Genomic DNA, 25,854 nt, shown 5'->3' on the forward strand with positions numbered 1-25,854 from the left:
AAAATGTCATAATTATTCCGGGAAGAATAACAAGAGCGCTACTATCCCTCGAGGCTCTAAAATACGGCAGCGTAAAAGTGAGCGTAACGGTTTCAGGCAAGCCGTGTGGTTATTATAAAGAGCACATCAAGAAATAATCTTAATGCATAAGGAATTATTTTTTTGCGAGGGTTACAACCGAGCAGCAATCTTTGGACGATGAAGCTGACCATTCTGTTATCGAAAGGAACGGAATTTTTTATGATAATGAAGAAAAGTTCATCGTGGTGGCAAAAGATTAGTTCTTATCGAAGTTCATGAGAAGCCATGTAAAAAAAAAAAGTTCTTTTCTTAAATACTAAAACTATTTTATAATAAATTTTACCTTCAACATTTAATGGCGTGAGTTAATAATCGAATTGCTGAATCAATCGAAAATTCATCTTTTAAATCAAGGAAGAAAATGGACAAAGTGATTAGTCATTCAAAAAGGGAATTTCGATGTCGGTTTCAACGATTAGACTATTGGAGATAAACACTAACAGGAAATAGACAAGTTAGAGAAGCTGCTCGTTGAACCGTGCGAGAGCAGAGAAGGGAAAGCTAACAGGAAATGTCCGAAGTAAGCACAGGAGAACCTGACAAAAATCGCCGAACGTGCGCATCTTCCGAGTACCGCAAAATGCCACACTTAAATTAACTTAGCAAGGTTGAACCTGCATTGGAGGAAAGAAACTTGGTAGTGCAGTAATATTGTCGAGTTTCAGAAGGTGAATTGAAATTTAATTAAAAATACGAATATATTAACAAACGTCTTCTAATGAACGGTTTCAGGTAAGTATCATTCATGTTCTTAAGGCGTTACGGACACGTCCGACTCAAGAGATATGATAGGACGTATCATGGACGATTGGAACATTACACATCACCCAGAGGGAGGTGGAGTCCCAAGTCATCAATAGGTAAGTTATGGCTCAAGTCATCGAGAGTGTAATCATGTTTCACGTCCTAGTGTTTGTATACTCCTCATGGCCGCCAAAGGTATAATACAGATGGAGACTATGCGAATTTCAAATAATTGGACAACTCATCTTTAAAGGAGATGAATTTTCACGTTTACATTTCTCAGAATCTAATAAATCGACGAGTAAAAAAGGCTTGCAGCACCCGCTGGTGCAGCAAGAAGGGGATAATAAAACGCAGGCTGGCTCATCGTGCTTTGTATAGTACACCATATGTACAAACCGTTAGCTTCTGTACAGTTGTCACAATACATCATCCAACATGCATTATAAAGGACTGAGTAAACGATCGGGTATCGTCATTCTTACGTAAAATATTTTCAGCAAAGCCAGAAAAGAGGTTAAATTTGAACCACAATAGTACACAAAAACATCATGATTTGTACAGATCAAGTAACAGGATTCTGATAACAATATGCGCATACATTTCGAGTTAAACACGAATATTGGCTGATTTAGTTCTTCTTCGAAACCGAGTCTCAAACGTCAACGACAGAACACCAAGGATGTACAAAAATTATCACACCCAAGTCGAAGCATTGCGCATTACCATTACAATTAAAAACCTACCCAAGCAATCAGCGTTTCTCATAAATCTTTTAATCAAGAGAATACAAAATCAAACGTATTTAATGTATGAATGTTTCAGACCACCAAAATTGATTGCGATGACGATAAGGAAGAGTTTCATGCTGAACGTGGAGCTGAGGCGTTGATGCAGCACCAACTAACGTCGCGTAGATACTGCGGAAAGATGCGCACGAAAGAATAACTTGAACCCAAGAACCAGGACCCCAAAATGACCAGTAGATAATAGCGAACAAGAAACAAACAGAAGAATATTGCGTTTAAAATGAGAGGTAACAAGGTAACTAAGAAAATATATCGAGATAAATTCGCAGGGCTTTATCCTAAATTAAAAGCATCTATACAGACATAAGGTGAAAATACCATGAATAAAATAGGTTAGTAACGTAGCAAAGTTAGCACCGAGACTAAATGAGCATAGTAAAGGTTCTACACAGCTCTAGATATTCGGAACACAGAAAAAATGCAACATGGCACGTGGCCCAAAAAGTAGCTTGAGTTTCCCGCTGAGCAGCATCGGACCGAAATGAGGAAAGCCGTGGCTCTCTATTACAACTTTCAGAGCAGCAACCTTCTTGAGATTCGAGCTGCAGGGCTGCCGCCTTCAGGAGTGCAACCTGCAAGAGCTCAGCTACTTGGGGTGCAGCCATAAGACGCTTAATTTTCAAGAGCTCATAAATGCATCAAGACAAATGTACCCCTTGACCCGCAGTACGATTTAGATTAGCCAGACTCCTGAACCGACCGCTAACGCCGTTCGAAATAACAAGTGCTGACATTATTGTAGTTATCAATCCTCCAGCGATTCACAATTCAGTGAGAGGCGAACAAACCCCACCATTTTTAACGTCAACTCTTAATCCAGATATTATGCCACACTTGCATGAAACAAGCCGTCTTCTGAAATCTTGTAGTGCCAAAATTTAAAAAAAGTGAGCCTTATCCGCGAAAGCAGCCCATCAACGGAACATCCAATGCACGGAGAGTCGATTGAATTATATCAACATTGTTATTTTCTTGAAAAATTAACATTGCTTTAATTGAAGTAAAAAAAATTCGTGATTCGTTATAAACAGTGCATTCTCCTATCAAGCAAGTCCTAATGAGTAACCATTATATCTTCCCCATTTCATTACCAATAGAAGCAATAACGGGAGAAGCCAAGACGTGCAATTCTCGACTAGAGTTTTGGCCACAACCTCAACCCACCAGCGATGAGTGACACCAGACCGAAATCCGCTAAACAGACACGGCAATAATTTCGTACGGTTTTTTACAGGATTCCTGTACAGTTCATAATGTGCAGAACTCACAATAGCGGTATTCGTAAAGAAATTTGTCCTTTGAGGTATTCGTTTGGTTACTGCATCTAGCCCTACAGTTGAGTAGAATGTAGGCTAAAGCTGGAACAACTCAAAACACTACTGGCAGTAAACTCAATCATGAAATATTTTCCAACTTTCCTAAACTACAAGAAGCAAAGAAAGCGGATTCTACGAGCTGTCCCAACTACTAAAAAACACTCATGCTCAGTAGCATCAAATCAATAAACAATTCTCCATCTAAGACTTGCAAGCAATTTGAACTCGAACGCTAAATAAGCCGTTAATGATCTATTCTCTTATATAAACATATAACGACTCCAATAAAGAGATGCAAACATCGGCGATATTAACCACGGCTCTGACTGAATAAACTAAACAGCGTCCTCGTATAGGCAACAAACCGTTCGTGCGGATCACGTTTGGTTAACACTGCGAGGTACCAAATTCACGGCACATAATTGAACATGAGAAAATATTCTAGTTTTAGGGTAGCTTGAATTTGCACACCGTACAAAGAACTGTAAATGGTCTAACAACGATGAATAGCATAAAAAGATCTGAATTGGTTACATGATTTCTTATGAAATATCTTCAACGTTATAATTTATAGTAGTAGAAAACCTCAATTCTCCCAGAAGATATTGTTCAGGGATTCTATGTTCGTCGTTGAGTTTAAGTGAAACTGTATATTATTCTGACAAATTATCGCATATATTTCCAAAGCTAAGGCAAGCGAATCGGACAGATAATGTGGAAAAAATAACATCCTAGAGAATCGAATGTAAGAGAACAAAAATAGTGGTAAAATGTTACTGAAGTAAAAGAGTGAAAGGGATTCTAGTTCTCTTGAAAATGTGACGAATGTGATTTTCTATTAATTAATGTTGCTCTATCTTGAAACCCAACACAGTTAACCCATGGCCATGGGCCCATTTCTTCAGTGCCGACACTTCTATTCTATTCTAATCCCAGTTCTCTTCAAAACAACCCAGCACTATTCGTAAAACCTTCAATATCTGATTTATCACAAAGCAAGGCGATTATTTACAACCTTCAATTTTAAACAAGTTATATTAACATTAATTTTCGATTGTGGGAAAAATTCCTTAATGAATTCATACTGTAATTTTTCTCAATCTACCAGTAATTCATACTCAAGCTTCGCCATTCATAAGGAATTACAAACTGAGAGAGAAATTACACCAAATCTCACCACATTGGGGCATCGCCATGACTTCAAGACCGTAATTTGGACAAACAGATCTAGTGAATTACCAGCACATATTATCAAATGATGGTACCACTACATTCTTCAACACATGCTTGCAATTGCGTTCTTCGGCCGATTTTCTCAATAACAAACGAACTTTCGAGGCATCGGGACAAACCATTCAAATACTCTTCTCGAGCAGCCTTGTGTGCTTTTGTGACATGATTATACAATTCCCAAGGAGCGAGAAAAATTTCCTAATATATATTATCTTCAGCGCAGGTGAACTGATAACTAAGCAGATGACCAGAGGCGGCTTTGACGTTCAAATAGATATTTGACTAGATTATGACTTACTCAGTTGAGATAAGTTTTCTTTCATGCTAAATAATTTTGATTCAGACCATTTCACCATGTTTGGCGAGGCAACTGTCAACATCAGTCGTAAGGTGCTGATCACTCGTGACCGTTGCGAGCTAACGAAGCATTCAAAAAAATGTCCTTAGGCTGCCTAGCTGTCAAGAGGACATGAATGCGAGCAGTGAAGGCTCCAACGATCTGGTCAGTGACATAACGAGTGTCTTAAGAGTTAGTTATCAGTGTACCAAGATAGCTTTCAGAGAGTGAATAAGTTGAACAAGGTAAGTAACAAGTATGCTTAATTTAGTTTTTCTAATAGCATCTTTTAAACAAAAGATTAGTAGCTGTTGGCTGTATATTTGTATGCGGTGCCCGAAGCAACCTCAGCCAATTGCTCTAAACCGGCAAATTCATCAGAGCTGCAAAAGGGAGAAAGGAGAAATTCATCAGAGCTGCAACCACGACTCGCTGCACCCAATCAAAAGTTCAAAGCACGTTCAATACATTAAAACTCCGTGTACTAACAGGACTTCTTCATTCCAGGCCTTCATGTACGAATAGCATTGACGACGCTTAATGCATTCATAGACAAATGACTAAGGAAGAGCAGACTCGCAGCAAACCAGGCCGCCTTAGTGTCGTGCGGTATGAAGGTAAGTTTCCTGGAATACGCCGAGCTCGCGGTCGAGGTAGTGCGCCTTGTTCCTGAGCGTCTTGGCGGCGCTGGCGGTTTCCTCGAGCTGCTTTGCCAGCTGCTCCGCTGTGCGCACCTCGCGCTTCATGGTCACCAGGCTCTCGTCCACCAGCCGGCTCAGACGCGCCATCATCCCGAACAGCTCCCTGCGCATGGATATACCATAGACACACCACATGATATAGCCTACGTAAACATAATACAGTATAGCCTACGTAAACATGATATAGCCTACGTAAACTTAGTTCACCAAATTGGGTCGAGATCTTGTTAGATAACAAACACTGCCAGAGATCGTAAGCTATTCCGTATTTAATATAAATCAATAAATTTAGACACACGTAAGAAATACGGTACCAAGAAAAATTGAATTTAATTAGTAACCACATTCCTACAGTGCTGAAACGCCAATAAATTTCACCCAAATATCTCCTTCATCAACAACTTGCAACGTTGAAACAAGAGTAGATGAAGCAAAACGAATTAAATTCTCAGATGACTGACTGCTGGACTTGGAAGCTGCAGTTGTTGGACGTGACGTCGACAATGCGGTGTAGGTTGGCGGTCGCGTGCTGCACGTATTGCCGCTTGAACGCGCGCTCCTGGGCCTTGGTGGTCCACGTGAGGCGCTCGTACGCGTACAGCCCGCCGTACACCGTCAACGTGAAGCCCACCACGCGCCACCCCACCGTCTTGAACAACTGATGGAAAACGAAGGGGTGATTGTGCAAGGCGGCTCAGTCTTGAATTCAAGACGGTGGGCCGCCTTGTACAGATGATTGAATAAGCGGGAAGATTATGCAAGATTATGGAACAAGAATGAACAATTATTTAAAGCAGCCAGCTGTAGAGAGCAGCTGATGGAACAAATAAGGTCATTGAAGCAGGCAGTCCATCGTCTTGTATAGCTACACACACGAAAAGGTGAAGTGAATATGAGGGACAGCCTTATCTATATGTCAAAAGAAAAAGGTGCATGTTTTGTAGCTGGCTGTAGTAGGAATACGTCGGCTTTAATATCAACGAAGGAATTCTCTGTGTACCTGTTCCTTCTGAACTGTACCTGTGACACCGGTGTTGTGAAATTTCAAATTTGTGAAAGAGATTTAGCCCTAACTTGAACATCACAATAGTCAAACGTAGACTGGCCCTTGTCCAATACTGATTCATGGGAGGACGAATAATAATGTAATGTGACACACTTCACAGTCGGATACATCTGTTCACTGCTAGAAAACCTTGCATGGATGGGCAATAACGTTAATCCTTGCAAAATCTCAAACAAAACCCTCTGGAGAAAGAGGATATTTTCAAGAGGATAACAGGACCAATTATTGTAAATTATTTTAAGGAGTAATAACAAATTGATCACCATGCCAAGGAGGAGCACCAGGCCCATGCTGCCCTGGGAGCCCACGGTCGATACCGCCATCCTGCTGATGAGGCTCCAGTCGCTCTGCGACACTCCTAGAGGAGGGAGCTCGTTGCTGGGGGTCTGGGGAGTCAGGCCAGATCCACGAGGAACCTGAGAAAAAGAGAATTATTCTGGTCACACATTTCCTCGGCATTTTTTTCACACCATGATTCATGGCTGAGCACTTAATCCAAAAGTGTGTATATACTGCAATAGTTCTTAGGTGGTAAATATTTTAGTAAATGTCAAGAGAAGACGCATATACACGTGACGAAAATTACTGCCAAAAAAATCTTGGACCCATGTTTGGAAATAAGTTAGTGGGAAGATTTTGATTAATTATAACAGTCCAGAAGAACTCAAATGAAAAACAAAAGACACTTATTTCCTTCCCTAAGGAATGAACTAATTTTTTGTGACATCTTCATCACATGCCAAGTAATACGGACAGATTTTCTACCATATTAAAAATATTTATCGAAATGCTGATCAGAAATGTGACTTTCAGTGCCTGAATTAGCAATAGATCTAACAGGCCCTGACATACAACAAACAAACGTCCCTAGAAATCAACAGAGTATCTCGTTCTAAAATTATATTTCCTCATGCAGCCCGACAATATAAAAAATCTGCATGCGCGGCCCCACGTTTTCTGTTTGGCTGACGTTGAGGATCCTGCAGGCGGCGCGCCCCATGAAGCTCTTCACCAGCGACACCACCCCCAGTGAGAACTTGAACTCGATGTCCTCATGGAAGTCCTGTGAAAAATTAAGCTAAAGGACGCGAACTTTCCATACAAATCCAGAAGATAGACTGTCACTACCGTAGCTATTGCTACATATCTACAGCAATCACGATTACTAACTCGGCTTGAAATGCAAACCTGCAGGATTGCAAGTTACTAACTAGGCTTCCATAATAAATCCACTGTAATGGCCAATTATTAGTGGGAAAACCAAATATTTACATTCCAACACAATTTCTATTTATCCCAGTTGCCAGCGGCTGAAGATGTAGGCTGTGTTCACATCATAATGCCGGGCACATATATATAAATAAAAAATATATTAAACCGTTCATTTTAGTAGTATCATCAGCGTCAAATCAAATGGCCGAACCTGGCAGAGGTTGGCGCAGTCAAGTCCATAGAAGACTTCAAAAGGCTCCCGACGTGGCAGGAGGAAAGTCTCGGCCAGCTTGCGTTGTTCTTCATTGAGGAGCGTGAGGATTCGAGCCGTCATATCCTTCTGGCTGCTCTCGATGTTAGATGATACAACGTCCGAGAGTTTGGCTCTCAAGTTACACCCTAGACCGGCGCCCACGTGGCTGTGCAAGGTCTTCTTGTAGACATTAAGCACCAGAGGGTCAGCGCGGAAAGGTTCATTAAACTCTTCCACCAGCGCGGACAAGTGGCGAATTTCTTCGTTGAGCGCAGCCGACACCTGAACAACCAAGTACATAGTGAATAAAATCAATAACTTTAGCATGAAATGTCACATTAGGAAGCGGGTTGACGCTAAAACAGTAAGTACAAGAGGCTTTATATGAAATAAAACATCAAAAAGTTTTTCAGGAAGAACAATTATTTCTAAGTTCTCCAAAGTGAGATTAAATGCACATATTGCAAAAGCCATATGAATGTTAAAACTTTTACAGAATGTATAATACTTCCCAAGAGAATCAAGTAGCTGTTACCTATGATCCGTGCTTATCTGAAATAAGATTTACCGTACTTTCAGCTTTTTCGAGCTAGGTACCTAACGTTAGTGTTGCAGACATTGCAATCAAATGTTACAATTGGATTAGTATTTGAAAGGGCACTTCGCTCAGAGAGGTGTAGCATGGTTGAGAACATCAGGAAAAAATCATATACAAGAATGGTCTTGAATTTTAACAAAAAATAGCATAACATAGCAATATCCACGTTGAATAATATGCTGAGTTGGCCAGTCACCGATTCTTATACTGCTCTAGACTTGTCTCTTGGGGAACTTTGCCATCATTGATCACATTTTTCGTGGAATCATCTTCAGGAGATTCAAAATTTCAACAGTCTTTCTTTGCAAAAAACAAAAGTTGCTCGAAGACGATGGAATAAAAGAATTGAAGCTAGGACTGTGAATCCCCTGAATGGAATGGATAAAGTTATTTGGGAACCTTGCGGTCAATGTCGTGCACGATGCGCTGGATGTTATCCTTGATGACGTGTGTAGCGGTGTCGAGCTGCTGGGTCACTTGGTGCAGTCGCTGCTTCAGGGTGCGCTGCTGCTGCAGCTTCTGCTCGCGCTCCTGCCCTGCACTCTGCTGGATGTGCAGCAACAGCTCCTGAAGCTCACTGTTCATGCACACAAAATCATAAGAATGTAACAAAAAATATAGAACTAATGGTTATATGCAGCAGCACTTCTTGTAGCTCACTGTTAACTCACACAAAATCATAAGAAAGTGAAAACAAAGACTGAACAAATGATCATGATCATAGATTTGAAGCAGTCCTTGTTGAAGCTCACTGTACCCACACGGGTACAAGATCATAAGTGATAACAAAGATTAAACTAGAATACGTACATTGATATGCATTATGCTGCAGCACTTCTTGTAGCTCACTGCTTACACGCACAAAATCATGAGAAAGCGACAATTATGTGTAGCAACAGTGCTTTTAGCTCACAGTTTACGCTCAAAAAATTATAAGAACGTGACAACAAAAACTGAACAAACGATTATGACCATTGATGTGACGTTTATATGACGTTCTATTCAGGTTTGAAACCTCAAATCATCATGACATTAATTATAAATATTAAGTCCCTTGCACCGAATCGGCATCTTCTTGTCAAGGCTTGTTAATGTTTATAAAGTATCGAAGCAATAGCAAGGAACGGAACAGACTTGGCGATGGCGCGGCCGCGCTGGGCGTGCTGGTCGAACTTGGTGACGACGGCGGTCTTCGAGATGCATTCCTCGAACCGCCGCTCGAAATCCTTGAACTCGAAGATGCGACTAGAGAATCCCTCAGGCAGCGCTGTTACTGCACGCATACAACACAGAGATTGATATATGAACTATACTGTTTTGTTATAATATGAGTTCTATAATAATAATAATAAATATAATAATGATATAGAAAGAGTTAAATTATAATAATAGAGTTAAATTTATTTCAACTCCAAAGAAATCATCATTAAAGAATAATTAGTAGAATTGATAACTGTCTGCTACATGTTCAATGTCCCCACATGATTGCTGTCTAAATGTCATGCATCTATTGTTACCTTTTCAAATTTACAAGAAGATAAGTTAGTTTAGTGGCCAAATGTTTACTAGCGCTTCAGCTATTTAGCTATCTCGCACCGAAAGTCAAGATGAACATCACCATAGAGGTGGAAGATCTCAATTATTCATCATCCACAAGGGGCGGAAGGTCTCAGATGTCCAGCCCGCTGAAGCTGGCTCGAAAGAAGCAGGGTTAGCATCTCAAAGAGACGAAGTGACAAGAAGGGACAGGTGAAAAGCAACAGAAGAAGACACTCGAACAAGAGGTCGCTTACACGGGACGTCGGCCACCCGCACGAGAGAGACAGAGAAGGGAAATGTAAGGAATCCTACCTACATAATAACTTAACCCAACAACTGAGATCTGCAGTCAAACACCGCGAGCTCAGCGGTGGGGCGCTCAGGAACAATCCCCCTAGGAACGCGAAATCCCATAGGACTTCTGACGAGCATAGACACAAGTCAGAAGTCCCCCCTGAGGGGTACAAGAAGATAAGAAGGGGAGATAATGGATGATGTAGGTTCAAATCAGACATGGATGAGACGGGTGATAAGTGTAGAAGCAGCGAGAAAGCAAACAGTAAAAGGTTTTTGTGTCACGCTAATATCTCTGACCCATGGATGAAACGGGTGAAAAGTGTAGAAGCAGCAAGAAAGCAAACGGTAAAAGGTTTTCATGTCACGCTAATCTTTCTGACCCTGTGCCTGGTGTCCAGAGTCAGCGAGTCGCTGCTGCAGGACTTCCTTGGCCGACACGAAGAAGACGCGCTGCTCGGCCTCCTGTGGTGCCACAACCTTCAGCTCCTCGCACAGGAAGCCCACAGCGCGCTCCATGTGCTGCTGTCGCACCTGCACAACAGCGGGGTAACTCTAGCATAGCATGAATTGACCCTTAGTCTACCAACGGTCACATTCGGGACAAGGAGCCGCAATATTAAACTAGCTTACGTTAATGTTGGGTCCAAAGTACAAGTAGCAACTTGCGTACACGCAGCGGCTTAAGAACATGAAGCAGCCTAAATACATGTAGCGGTGGTTTCTGGGAATGGATTGGTGGGTATAGAATGAAAAGCATTAAATATTTGGTTGATGGAGTTACAAACTTGTTAATATTTTTCACAATTCGGCCGTCAGCGTCTAGGTACGAATAGCATTAACGACAATGTTGTGGGAAGCGCATTTCAGTGATACTGCAAGTAAGTAGGATTTTCCTACTAGGGGTCGTGCAAACCCCCCTCTCCTGAGATGCAAAGAAATGTGAAATTAAAGTACGAAATTAAAGCAAAAGTATGTATCAATTTCAGTGTTGACACCATAGTAGAGTGCTCACTATTTGATATGCATCACTAACATAATCATGTTAAAGTTAATGTAACGGATATTTTTTATGGATTTAGTGCACTCCTTAGGTTTATCATGTTAATCTTTTTTTTGCTTTTCAGACTGGGTAAAGCAGGCAAACTTGAAAATACCATTATTTGAGGTTATAGACCCCCGTGCCTCGGTTTTGCGCTTATTCTTTTTCTTCTCTGTTCAATGTATGTAATACGTGGTTCTTCTTGTTGTGTTGTTCAATAAATTGTTAAATAAACACGAGGAAAAGTCTAATAAAAAGGTGGTTTGGGATGGTTGTAGGGGAGGTGGAGACCATCACCAATTTCTTGTTTTCTTGACACCCTTGCAACAAACACCCTCAGGCCCAAAACGTGGCTGGTAGCACAATAAATAGAGTCCTACTACAACAATGTTTCCTCCCACAAAGGGCAATAATTGCCATTGACGAGAGAATTACAGCTGCAAAGCATATGGTACTGTGTTATGTGTACTGCGGCATCCATACTAAAAATGCTCGAATAAGTAAATTTATGTACTATATAAGTCATCAAATAGAATTTACCTAATATTAATGACCTAGCTTAAATGAAAACGACATCTAAACCAAATTATGAAAACAGACAAGTTAGCAACACTCAGTAAAATAACTCACCTCGTTAAGCCGAGCCGGCTAAGCATGTGGAAAATTAGAGTTATTAATTAACGAGTAAATAAACATTCCGTGGCACAAGGGATGCCAGCAAATATTCAGAAAAACTTTCCTTTCTTAACAAAGCTTAGAAAAAATGTCCACAAAAAAGGACAAGCGGCCATTCTATCACAAACAGCCTTCAGTATTTTTAGTCAAAATCTATCAAATTCAGCATCAAAATAACTAAAACTTGGCAAGACCAGTGTACTCATGCTGAAGTTGACAGTAAGATTTCTTAACATTATTTTATACAACGAGTAGTAATCGGGAAATTTCAGCTAGACACCCACAACTTTTTTAGGTCAGTAAGAATTTGGATCAGCATTTAGAGTCTTCGCTAGCAGATTTTTTATAGATTTAGTTCCATAAAGAATCGTTGCCGTGAAAAACTTTTTACTGTAGTAATGGCATGAAGCCATGAACTGTAAAACCTGAGCAGGTAATAGAAGGAATCTAATGCATGTAAATTATAGAAGTAAGTTATGAGAGAAGGTGCATTTTTATAAAAATTTCCCCGTCAGAAAATGACAAATTTATACACAGATGATTCAACTGATCTCACAGATAATCTGGCAACGTTCCATTTTATGCTTAGAGTGTAAGTTCCGTCCGTCGTATGAGTCAGAGTGAGGTATTTAGAGTGCATACAACAATGTCTGTCATGGACGTTGTAGAGCATACACCAATGTCTGTCATGGACGGTGTAGAGCGTACACCAATGTCCGTCATGGACGTTGTAGAGCATACAACAATGTCTGTCATGGACGTTGTAGAGCATACACCAATGTCTGTCATGGACGTTGTAGAGCATACCATACACCAATGTCTGTCATGGACGCTGTAGAGCATACACCAATGTCTGTCAGCAAGACGTTTTGTGTATAACTGTATATGCATCCTCTCGTTGTTTTGCATCTTGTAGTTGCATGCATATTGCTCATCCATACCTCAGTAAGATACTCAGGTTCTGAGGCGGCCACATCCCAGCGGTTCTGAAGGATGAAGATGTTGGGCTTGGACAAACGTTGGGACACTTTGTGGAAGAAATTCTTCTCCTGGAAACGAAATTCAGGATCAGAATAAGGCCCAAAACAGCATTGCAGATTTGAAAAATTCTCCCCGAATATTACTGAAATTAATGCTCCTTGGAACAAGTTAGACTCTGAACTGAAAGTTGTTGAATGTTTTTATGGAAGTTAACAAGAATATATTTCACCAACCAATAATATTTTGTCAGATTCACCCGAACCTTTGAATATTATTAAAGCTAATGCTCTGGCTTCATCGTAGTATAATTAGTGACATGTACCCCTATTTAACAGTATTTTCAGCATATAGACCGGCATCAATGGGATAATGCTATGAATCCATCGTAGTATACTTAAGAGACATGTATCCCTATTACAGAACACAGTATTTTGAGCACACGGGCACCAGTCCCTCACCGTATTCATGAGAGTGGACTCAGCATTAGACACGAGCACAAAGACATCAGCATCAAGACAGTGTTTGTCTATCCACTCATCGAGGGACTCAGAGACATCAATGCCAGGGGAGTCAACAAGCACAACGTCATCTCTGAGGAGCTGGCACCGAGTCTTGGGCCAGTGGATGGTGACGAGTGACGAGTCGCCAAGTCTGTTATTGCAGAGCGCGTGTGCCAGCTGCCCTATGCCACTGACGCTCTGTCGCTCTGCGTTACCCTCCGTTGTCAGGAATGGTTCATTGCTCTCATCTCCCTCAACCTTCATTGCAAACAATTCAACTAATTCAATCAACAGGTTAATCAGTTAGGAAAATTGTTACATAGTATTAATTAAATGGAAATGCAATGATGAGAACATTTACCAAGTCTCTCAGTAAATCATTCAGGATTATCATTTCTTGGTTGTAGAATAGAACTCATTTTGTAGCATTGATGCAGAAGGTTTCATGTGTCAATTCAAAATATAATAAGATTCGGTGAGCTATGATTCTAAGAGCTTATTTAGTTTAAAAAATTGTACCTATTCCAATGCAACTGTTGGAATAAAATTTTTTTAATTAATGGCTTATTTGACTTTATTCTGTAAATTTTCAGAAAATGCTGAATCCAAGTAAAAAAAACATTTAATTTTTGGATTCAAAACACAATAAAACAGAGAATTGGTGGAATGCTCAAACAGTCTGCAAAAATTTGCAGTTCTGTATTACGTACTATATTGATGAAATATAAATGGATTTCATTTAAAACAAGACGTAAATTTTCTCACCTATCATGAATTGGACTTGCTTCAAAAAATCTAAGAGGAATGCTATATAAAAATCCGTCATACCTGCAGGAAGCAGTTTGTTGTGTGACCAATACCAGAGGGAAGAATTTTATCGCCAAGCATAGCATTGATGACCGAGCTCTTGCCGTTTGATGTGCGCCCAAAAAATGCAACCTGTAAAGAGCAACAATAATCCAAAAAACTTTGACAATAAAACTATTGGTACTACACAGAAAATACTAATAACAAATTCCAACTTCTGCTACCTATGGATTGAATCAAGAGCATAATTGGGTTGCAATTCATGACTGCAAAGTAGTAAAAATCAATTTGTGTGTCAAACGGAGTAATATGGGAAGATTTTTTTGTTATTCCTTCATAACTTCTTACCATGAAACATTTCCCAAACAAGTTTGGGCTCATTTTAAAGGTCTTTGCAAGGGCATTTGTATGGCATCTCTAAAAAATTTCCATATGCTATTTGTAAGGTGCCACACACAAAAGGAAAGAGTCCCGAATGTACTCTTGGGAATGGGGTAATTCAGGACACTTGACCTAAAACTTAATTTTAAAACATCTGAAGCATGCAGAGTGTACTCTTTCATAACTAACAGTACTCCGATGTCCTCCTCTATATTTGTAGGGGATATAGATGTTGAATAAGTGATATTTTCTGTGATTTCCTTTCACCGAATCCATTTTTCATTAACAAAAACTATTTTTTCCATTCTATACCTAGCAGTTTTACACCTCCTAAAAAACGTCCATGCCATTGACAACAATTAACCTTGTTGCCTGGTGCACAATTTTATCTATGACATTCTAAGCACAAATGTGCGATGGCCGATGATGCATTAATTTTTCATGAAGTGCAACTTTTGCTATGCAAGGTAAATATAATCAAAATCCTCTTCATTAAGCAATTTTTTTCATTATCTGAAGCCCTAGCTAACCGAGGTTCTGCTGTAAATGCATTCTTAGGGGTGTCCCATATTACCCTGGGGGGATGTCCCTTATCAATCTTGCAGAAATGGCTGCAATTTTGTTTTGGATTGAGGTATGTGAATTCCATCAATGAAGTTTCAAAGCTAACACCTGCCTGCAACTTATTTTAGCATAATTTTTCAATACAGGGAATGTTTTTTTACTACAGGCCATAGCAGAAGTACACTACTATACTTCAAAATATTATTTTTCAAAATTTTATTCAGACATTTTTTTAGAGCTAGTAAATCTATGATTTTCTAACTTATTTTATGCAATATAGATGAGAAAAATGTTGAAGTTTATGCCACTATTTTTAATTTTGAAATATTTTAATTAGTTTTTCTGCTATAAAATTTCTACACCACAACAAAGAACTGTCCCCAATTTACCCTGCCTGTCCCTTGCTACCCCATTTGATGGTATATTAGCATTACTATTCAAATGCAAAATATATACTACTAACCTTGGAATTTTCTATTGTTATTTTAAATGCTCACCTTCATATGATCTCTGGCAAGAACTTCTTTGATGCCTGATACCTTGTTAAAATATCCATCCATGGTCACCACTTCCTTCTCTGTCACAAGAACTCCATCTTTGCTCAATGCTGTGAATAACAATGAAGATAAATAATGAGGAAATGAAAAAAAATTTCACTGTCTGTCTTTCATTTTTCTTACTTAGATAGGTAATGGTAACTATATTTATTTACATTAATAAGGAAATACTACTGTAATAGAGTTTCATATTTCTGCCATCATATTTTTTCCAGGTAAGCAATGCATAATCATAGCCTCAAATTGAAGTAAATTTAATAGACAAAGCATGTAAACCCTTTTCAGCATAAACACAGTACCTATATAAACCTTACCTAGATTGGAAATTGGAATGCCTTGCATTTTTTAAATTTAAAAACCTTCAATTCCTACAAGATTTATTAAAATATGAGTCAAGAAGACATAGAACACACCTGCAATAAAGTTGCCAGTCTCAACAACATACTCTTCAATCTCCTGAAAGATGTCATTGATCTTCTTCTTGGCCCTTACAAAGATCTGTAGTGGTGAGGTAGAATTGGAGGCAGCCAGGGCAGAGCTTGGATCAGACAGTGTGTACTTATTCTTAGCAGCATTAGTCTTAGAATTAGATAGTGTAGCCGCTCCATTGAGCATGGAAGCAGAGGCACTCACAGCAGATGACATGGCACACATACGTATACTTTATTCTATCTGAAAAATATAGAAATATTTATCATAGTCTGCAGCAGTTATAACCCACAGAACCTTACAAGTCACTCCAATTGAAACCAAGTGTTAAAACCAAGAGTTAAAACCAAGTTTGGCACGCCCAAAGTAAAAAAACACACAAGTTTTTCAGGATATATATATAAACTGATATATATGTTGGTGTTGCTAAAGCTTTTATCAAAAAGATAATTATAATATAGGTATACTTATATTTTTATTTTATTATATTATATAATAAATTGATGAGGCAACCACATACCTGAGGCTTTGGATGCATAACTTCTTCTGTTAGCATGAAAGCAATAACAGCCAATTAAACACTTACCAAAAAATTCAGATTTCAAGCATACAATTTATAGCATAAGAACCAATAAGTATAATTTTCTACAGTTGTCCATGCTACAGACTTACTAACTACCCCTAAACTAGCAAGCAACAATGGCACATGTATAGTATGTTTAGCCATTGTACCCGAGTTCTGTCTCCCAATAGATACTTATTTATAATGCGAATAGCATTGAATAAGAACTATTGACTAAAAATCTTTGATGCATAGGTACCGTATTCCTTGTCTTCAAGCAAAAATTGAACTTATGACAATCGCTTGACTAGTACTTCTTTAGAGGTCTGATGGGCATGAACTGCCCATACAACCAGACAAGGTTGGCAATGATTAAATCAAACTGATTAAAGCATGTGATTAAATGATTTGATTTCTTTATAAAAAATCATGATTTTTTTATTAATTTTTTGTATATTTATATATATCAAGTGGCAGACTTTAATTTGTTTTGAGGTATTGTTATTCATGGTTTAGTATAAATGTACTATGACAAATTGGAATTTAAACCTGTTGCCTTTAGTGTGTATTGCGTTTCAATGAATTGTATATTTTTGGTACAGAGGCATCAAGTGTAGCAATACATTGTACATAGCTAGCAGCTTAGCTAATTCTTTTAAGGCTATAAGTAGTCTTTAACTAACTATTCGACTACAGTATTTGTTATAGGTATATTAATTACATTATACAATTTGCATGTGTTAGCTAGCTTACATAAGAAGGGTTGGTTGAGATTGTATTGACCTTTTAGGCATTTAGAAAGATTTTCACCCTAATATGAGTACTCTAATTAAAATATTTAATTTCAATCTTTAAATATGTGAATTTATAACTAGAAACAAAACAATTACAGTTATAAAACTACCTATACATAAAACAATTAAATGCAGTGAATGGAAATAAAATATTTGAATTGTGTACATGTTTATTTCAAACAGTGTTAGCTTTTCTCATAACATAAGTCTCGTTTCAAGTCATTTGAGGTTTGTTTGGTTGTCGTTCAGTTTATGTTTAGCATTGGTTTATTGGTCTGAATCAAATGGGAACAGTTAACTTAGTCACTACTAGTCAATTGTGTTTAGAGAAGACTGGTAGATTTATAGGACATAAAACTAGTAGATCTATTGATAGTGCTGTGCACTGTTGACTGTGCTATCAGCTACCTATCTGTAATGTGACTCTTCAATGTTTAGAAGATCAGCATTCCTGAGGTGTTGTTGCATATTGGAGGCAGTTAAATGGTCAATATTTAGCTCGTTACCTTGCTCCATACAAACTTTACAAAGCTAATGAATAGACTTATCAATAATTGGTTTCCCAAAAGTCCCAAAGTGGTAAACACAACCTTGGCCATTCTTGAAGGCAATAACTGCCTTTTTTAGCCATCCATATACCGATATTGTTAGTAGGCTAATTGCAACATAAAAAATAATATTTCAAAAAGACAAAAAGGCAAAAAAATCAAATAAATAAAAAAAATTATGCAAAAAAAAAATCAGTGATTTTTTAATTTTTTTTTTAATCACCAACACTGCAACCAGACCAAACATTTTTCCCAAGCATAGCAATAGCAGCAAAGAAAACTGTCACCCCAGAACAATCCCTTTGCACCTAGGGCAGCCAGACTGTAAAGTAAGTACCGTAAAATGAGGTAACTTAGACCGGCGGGGTAACTTAGACCACTTTTCGTTTTTTTAACAAAAACCCCCACAACTCAAAAACTATTTGACAAAGGAGCCAGCAATTTATGGTGAGTGAAGCTAGAGTATAGACCTGTACTTTGCATGTTTCAATTCAAGTTTAATATAGCTAGTAAAAAAATTGCATCATTTATAAAAATAAAAGTGGTCTAAGTTACCCCATTTTACGGTACCACCAAAGGTAGAATTTTGCAAACATGATCCCATTTACACTTTAGCATAGAAGGCAATTTACCATCAATGAAGCCATTAGCAAATGATCAATATAGACATGTGCTGTAATACTAAATGAAGCTTGGTGACAGGTTACATGCCAATCAACAAATATTAGACATATATGCAAAATATTCATTAATGCTCATGAAACAATCCTGCAACTACCTAAAACAGGTATACCAATTAAAATTGTAGGTAGCTTGATGGGAAGCACAAAAAAAAAAACACAGGTACTTCTACCAAAAATTATCTTAAAAGGCCTGCTTTACAGCAGCTATTGGGCCACCTAGTGGCAAAGTAAAAACTTTTTAGACTCTTTCACAAGTTCATTTTAGCATCCTACAAGTAGACCAGTAAAGCATCATGGATTATAGATACCTACCAGCATTACCATACATATGATATTAGTTTAAACTTTGAGTATATTAGGAAATTAAATTTGAACTCATTATAAAAATCTCTGATTTCCCACTATGCATTTTGGCAGATTGAGCATAAGCTGGTCATAAATGAGACAAAAATTAAGGCCTTTGCCCAATGACTTCCATTGAATATAAGAAAAATTGTATATTTTTGCCTGCAACTTTTAAAAATTGCTCAGAAACTAATTTTTTTATTTAAAATTATTGGAAAATTTTGCTTAATATTTCAGCTGGCATGGAAATTAAAATGTTCTACTTTCACAAGTACATTTGAACCTTCCTAACATTTTTACAGGAGCAAGGTAATAACAGCTATTAAGGACTAGTATAATAATATATACCTTAAACTGATTTTTCCAGTTTACCCTAGAAAAGTCAAAACAGAATTGAGAAGAATTTTGTTTAATTTAAAGGAAATTACAAACATATGCAAAAAGCTCCAATGTTTATACTTTCTGAATTGTCATAGTTCATCAATTAAATAAAAAGAAAAATCTGCCATAAAACAATAAACAATTTTGAGCTGTTAATCTATTTTCAAACTATAATTTATTTGATAGGCCACAAATAATTAGGTTCCCTTTCAGGCAATCAAAAATTTAAACAGTGAATTCATTTTTCGAGTTCAGAAATCATTTTCAGATACCATAAACTAAGAGTTTTCCAGTTTACCCTAGAAAACTCATAACATAAATAAGAAGAATTTTGTTTAATTTAAAGGAAATTACAAATGTGCACTGCTCATTGCACAAAAAGCTGGAATGTTTCCAAATCAAGTCAATGAAGTCATAGAGTAAACGCGGTATATTCCGACATCATGGGTAATTCTGACACCTCTCTAGTTTTTCCTTTATATTAAGCTTTGTTTTAGTTCCATGTGTTCGTTGATGGTTGAAATAGTGACGTCATACATTTGCTTGTCAAACTACTAAATGATTTTGACCTCAACTCCCCTCGCTCCCTCTACTTCCTCCCCCCCATCCCTCACTGCTGCCCGACACTGTACTCCGCCTACCCCGACCCTTGACCGCAGTGTTACCCCTCCCCTCTCCTCTTTAAATGCCTCGAACAAGAAGCATTTAACTGTTAAGAAACGCGTTTGCTGGAGATATCTTCAGGGCAAGTGCGATGGGGAGAATGAAGAAATAAACTGTAACTATTTTCACCCTAAGATCTGTCAAAAATTTGCAACATTTGGAAGCAAAAACCAACGCGGATGCAAAAAAGGGAGAGACTGTCAATATTACCATCCGTTCCTATGCTGGAATACTATCAAAAAAGTAACTTGCAAACGTGATTCTTGTCGGTTTCACCACCTTAAACTCAACCTGCAGTTAAGTGGCAATGCCGAAGAGAGACGTGACCCTGATAGTTCCTCCTCGGAACACAGGATAGATTATACTGCCAAACCCAAAACATCTGAAAGAAATTACATGGTTAAAAAAAATCAGTTCTGGGAAGGGCGAATCTATCGAAATCAAAGGTACAGAGCAGTCCCAAAAATTTCCGCACCGGCCAACACAATCTACCAGAGTGAAGAAGAACAAACAGGACTCGATATCAAGCGCAGCCCTTTTTTAGGCCTACAGAGGCAAGTAGATCAGATTCAACAACAAATGCAGCAGCTGTTGACATTGCACGAACAACAGCAGAAATCACAGCAACAGCTGCAGAGCCAGAGATCCCTGGCAGTGCAGTGTCACAGCAACTAAGGAAACCTGCGCTACGTTACTTCATCTCACGCATCCGTAACATGAATACCTCCGCATAACACGCTAACCTGCGCTAACCTCCGCCACGTTTCTCATCACTATATCACTCATTCCACCAACCACTTTGACACTTGGAACGAATTTCCTTTTCATGTTTCCCACGCGAAAGTTTGTCAAATCGAAGCCGATCAGAACCAGATTAAAAATTTAGATGTTTATTGAAATTACGCTGATGTTAGCATCGACAGAATTTTTCGGTCCGCTTCGATTTTAATTAATGCGCTAAACGCTAAGTTTTAGCAGGTTTTCCACGCATAAATTTTTTAATAAATACCGGTCTTGAACTAAATAAGAACGAAGCGATATATTCACAACTTACTTCTGCGAGCGTTGCTAGAATTATTTTTGTTCGCTTCGTCCTCATCCAACCCTCAAGACCTCATCCATCTTTCACTCCTCATCTACCCATCAAGTCCACATCCATCTTTCACTCCTCATCTACCCATCAAGTCCTCATCCATCCTACACTCCTCATCTACCCATCAAGTCCTCATCCATCCTACACTCCTCATCTACCCATCAAGTCCTCATCCATTCTTTACTCATAAACCTTTCATGTCTGACAAAAGAGAGATGAATTGACTGATAGAACGCGCAATCATTATTGCAGACTTGAGCATTATTTTCTACCGTAATATTTGTATTTGAACATGGATTATTTTCAGCAATTTTAACAAAATCTTGTTTATTGAAGGCTCGCCTGCGTTGATATCACGAGCCTCTCTTATGAGAACTTTAACTCGAGTTGCTGCACGTTATGCCGTCACATTTCTGCACTGGTATTTATTCAACACTGAAAACTCTCTTTTAAGTTGTGTATCGTTTCTTATGAAATCCTTTTTTATGAATTCCTCCTTACAAAAATAACTCTGAAAACAATGGAAACAAAAAATAATTCCTTCACAATAATCAGTTCAAAACATAAAAAATGAGAATGGTTCCAGAAGCAAATATATATAAAACTATGTGTTAAAATGTTTGTAACTTAAGTCTGAGGAATTAATTCAATTTCTGCACTCGTAATAATTAAGGTCTGAACTTGGGTTCAAATTTAATTCAATTGTTTGTGTTTTTCAAGTTCTGTTTATTTCAGACTTGAATTTTTTTGTGGTCTCTCGGAGTTGCACATGAAATTATTTGTGTTATTGTGTAACAAATTTTTGTAGAATTGTGTTATCGTGTTTTTCTATGCCTCTCATCCAGGCCCAGGGATTATTCAAGTCCAAAAAATTCTATGGAAGTGCGCCAATAATTTTCAATCACCGAACTGAACCAACGATCGTATTTCATTATAAAATTCAAGCTCAGATTCTAATAAGAGCTTTCTTTTGTTGGAGGTTTCTAGTTTGGTTGTAAATTGAAGCGCAATAGATTGTACAATGTATCAATGTACATTCATAGATCGAGATGTGATGCAATCTACCTAAGTCACTTCAGAATTGTGTGATTATAACGCGTGTGTTCCGGTTTCAGGTGTCGGTTGACACGAATTGAATGGATCGAGAACATTGGTGTAATCGCTATACCTAAATCGTCTCATGTGACATATTGTTGAAGGCCTGCTGCAAGATGGACAGATGTATGTGATGAAGATAACTGTATGTATTAATAGATTAACCTGGTCAATGCACGTCAGATCAGTGAATGAAGTTATCCCGGCACATCATAACGGCATGAGCAATAAGTTAATGAAAAGACTTCCTGACTGAATCACCCATGTCACAGAAGCTAATATAGGCACATCCTCGAGAAATAATTATTATTAAAGTCACAATAATGACTTTAAGGAATCATAGTTTATTATAATATTCATTATTATCATTATATAATAATAATAATAATAATGAATAAAGTCAAAATGGAAAAGTGATGTAAATTATCGGGATTCAATAGGTTGTAGAGACTCGAACTTATATCTCGCACTGGTCTTACTTGTGAATGTCGTAATTAATTTTATTAAACCTTCAAACTCGTTGATCATAAAATCTCTGTAACTATATTTAACTTAATTACCTTGAACTCACCTACTTATTTCGGATTTCATCAATTTCACTATTAAATAATTATGAAAATATTCAGTCGTTAAATCATCAATTCTCAAGCACGAATAATATTCGTGTAATTTCTGAATAATAAAAAGTTTAGCAAACGGCAAAAAATACTTTTATGTTTAAATCGTGCCATCAAATATTGTGAATTTTATTTAGAATGCCCAGTGGGTAACCATTCGCCAGTCACGCCCTAATTTTCTGAACCACGTCGTGTGGTGAACGTTTGCTAACGGGTAAGCTGCGAAGTTCTTCTCTAGAATTCGATTCGTATAATGTAATCCATATTTCACAGTGTACCTGTCAAAACTGAAGTATCGTTTACTCTTTAATAGTATTTTGATATAGTTTTATGCTGTCAATGCTATACTTCGTCATGTCTTTGACAATATATAAGATGAGGAAGAACTAAGAAACATTCTCAGGTGACAGTAATTCGTATTCATCACAACAAAGCAGGCATTCTGAAATAAAATAACTGGGGTGAGTTCCATATTGATATAGGCTTACCTATCTCTTCATAAAGGCGTGGCATTAGCTTCGATGCCTTGTTTTCGCACATCCTTTCTCCCGATATTTTTAACAAATTTCTAAATGAAGAATTCCATGAAAATGCACTGGCAAGGCTTAGCAGTGATGCAATAAAATTTGAGATTTCATTAACAGATTAAAATCTGTATATTAGTTTTCCATCACTTGCACTGATTAATCTTCCATATGAAAATAATTTTTGAAAAGATGGAAAAAAGTCGTCCCGTAAGCATCTGGTCATAGCATGAAAATTGAGAATTGTTCCACCGGCAAATAAACATAAAACTAGAATGTTAGAATGTTTTTGTTCAAAGTTTGAGGAATTAAATAAATTTCTGCTCACGTTGTGATTAAGATCTGTACCTGAGTTCAAATTTATTTGTGCAGTTTTTTTAAGTTCTTTTTATTTAATGGTTGAATTTTTCTGTGGTCGTCCGGAGTTTCACCTGTAATAATTTGTGTGCAATTGTGTTATTGTGCTTTTCTTTGCTTCTCATCCAGGCCCAGGGATTGTTCAAGGTCATAAAATGCTATGGAAGCCAGTCACCTGCAATCAAAGAACTGAACCAACGATCTTATAACGATCTTTTTTACTATAGTAAATTCACTTAACCCAATTAAAATGATGTGAAATTACGAGCCGTCCTGTAAGCTTACAGATACGAAAAAATGCTATAAGGCTGCTGATATGAAGCTTGCAGTGGACAAGGTTGTTGTAAAAGCTCAATGGCATGTTCATGGATACGGTAATATCACATCAATAATACGATAATTGCACATCAATAATACGGTAATTAATGTATATGGCAATATCATATCAATAAAGGAAAAACAAGTAAAAATCACAGAAAATGGCATTTATTCTACCACTACATCATCTACAATGAAAGAGGCGGACTTCAGAGTACTGTTAGTAATGGATGAGTACGCTCTGCATGTTTCAAGTGTTTTAAAATGAAGTTTCATTCCCAGTGTCCCGAGTAGCCCCGTTCGACGGGGCTACTTGGGACACTCTTCTTTTGCTTCTGGCACCTTACGAATAGCATATGGAATTTTTTTGAAGATGCCATTCGATAGCCCTCACAAAGAGCTATAAAATAAGCCTAAACTTGTTTATGAAATGTTTCATCGTAAGAAGTTATTAACAAAAAACGCTCAAAACCGTCCCGAGTAGCCCCGGTTGACGGTAGTGAGGTGTTTTGAGAGTCACGTAAAGCAAACAGAACTTGAGTAATGCATTCGATTTTTTTATAGTTTTTCATTTCTTGATGCGTCCTTAATGTGTCAGAATATTCCACGTTTACCCTAGTAGGCCTAATGATAGTTGATCAATTAAAAAAAAACAATAAAATCTGCTACAAAACATTAAAATTTTCAAGCTGTCAATCTACTTTCAAACTAGGCTACTATGCTCAGTGTGGAAATCCAGAGGGGTAATATATTAACTGTTAAACATAGCAAATTGGAAAGCAGGACCCAAAAATCTGGAACGTCCAGCACACTTCCACTTTCAGTCCATCATCATCACTGATGAGTCTCTGCAAGATGCCACAGCTGTTTCTTTGGAAAAAAAACAGTGCTTGCATCATCACAGTAACAAGAATCCAATCAACGCTTGAACGCGTCCAACGTAACAGTCACAAGAATCCAATCAATGCTTGAACGCGTCCAACGTCACAGTCAAATGAATCCAATCATTGCTAGAACGTGTGCAACGCCAGTCATAAAAATCCAATTACCATCAGAACGCGTGCAACGTCACTGCCACTGGAATCCAAACAGCGTTAGAAAGCTAGAATGGACCGCCCCAAATGCACACATTGTTAACACACTAATGCTAATTTAATAGGTAATGCTACATTTCTTATTTCAAGCGCCTAGAACAATAATGTAGTTATGTTGTAGTTATATGAAATTGATGAAAATCGAAAAGAATAACATCTTTACTTTGTACATTCACTCACAAATACATAAAAAACTGCCTATGAATTCATCGACAAATAAAAAACTGATGATAGTTTTCAGCATTGAGACCTGAAAACTACTTGCGATCAGGATTCAGGAGTACCATCTGTACCGAAACAATAACATAGAAGGNTGCTCTGAATCAACTGGTCAAACTCTGAACAACTAATACATCAAGTGCTCTTAATCAACTCGTATATAGGCGACTTTTGCATTCAAGTACAATATCAGCAAGATCTAATGGAACTTTTTTCAGAATCAAGAGTACATCCTTTACCAGCTGCAACGTTGTGAGGCCTCCTCAAGATATCCTTTGCTCACCGGAGAGTGACGCGTCTCTACCGGCAACCTCAGAAACGTTCATGTGGGGCGCAAAGCTTATGCAGCCTTCCCAAGATCTTCCTTGCTCATCGGTGACTATGAGTGAATTGAGTTTCTACTGGTGTCAGTAGCAACCTTGTAACTTCTACTGAGCACAAC

General features: G+C 37.9%; 1 protein-coding gene across 2 annotated transcripts; it reads right to left on the reverse strand.

Annotated features, from left to right (window-relative positions):
• Positions 1-1,184: 1,184 nt before the first annotated feature.
• Positions 1,185-16,364, reverse strand: LOC108679755 (transmembrane GTPase Marf). 2 transcript variants are annotated; one of them, XM_018168474.1, is made up of 14 exons: positions 16,104-16,364; positions 15,631-15,740; positions 14,210-14,320; positions 13,340-13,639; positions 12,842-12,949; positions 11,856-11,873; positions 10,567-10,717; positions 9,485-9,623; positions 8,750-8,927; positions 7,711-8,034; positions 7,240-7,350; positions 6,551-6,703; positions 5,683-5,879; positions 1,185-5,324 (listed from the first exon to the last, which is right to left on the reverse strand). In XM_018168474.1, the coding sequence occupies exons 1-14, from the start codon at positions 16,342-16,344 to the stop codon at positions 5,117-5,119; spliced, it is 2,349 nt and encodes a 782-aa protein (XP_018023963.1). In that variant the 5' UTR covers positions 16,345-16,364; the 3' UTR covers positions 1,185-5,116. The 2 variants fall into 2 exon arrangements, with proteins under 2 accessions (XP_018023963.1, XP_018023964.1); XM_018168475.1 differs by lacking the exon at positions 11,856-11,873.
• Positions 16,365-25,854: the final 9,490 nt, after the last annotated feature.

This window comes from Hyalella azteca, unplaced genomic scaffold (genome assembly GCF_000764305.2).
Source record: "Hyalella azteca isolate HAZT.00-mixed unplaced genomic scaffold, Hazt_2.0.2 contig12607, whole genome shotgun sequence".
Lineage (NCBI taxonomy): Eukaryota > Metazoa > Arthropoda > Malacostraca > Amphipoda > Hyalellidae > Hyalella > Hyalella azteca.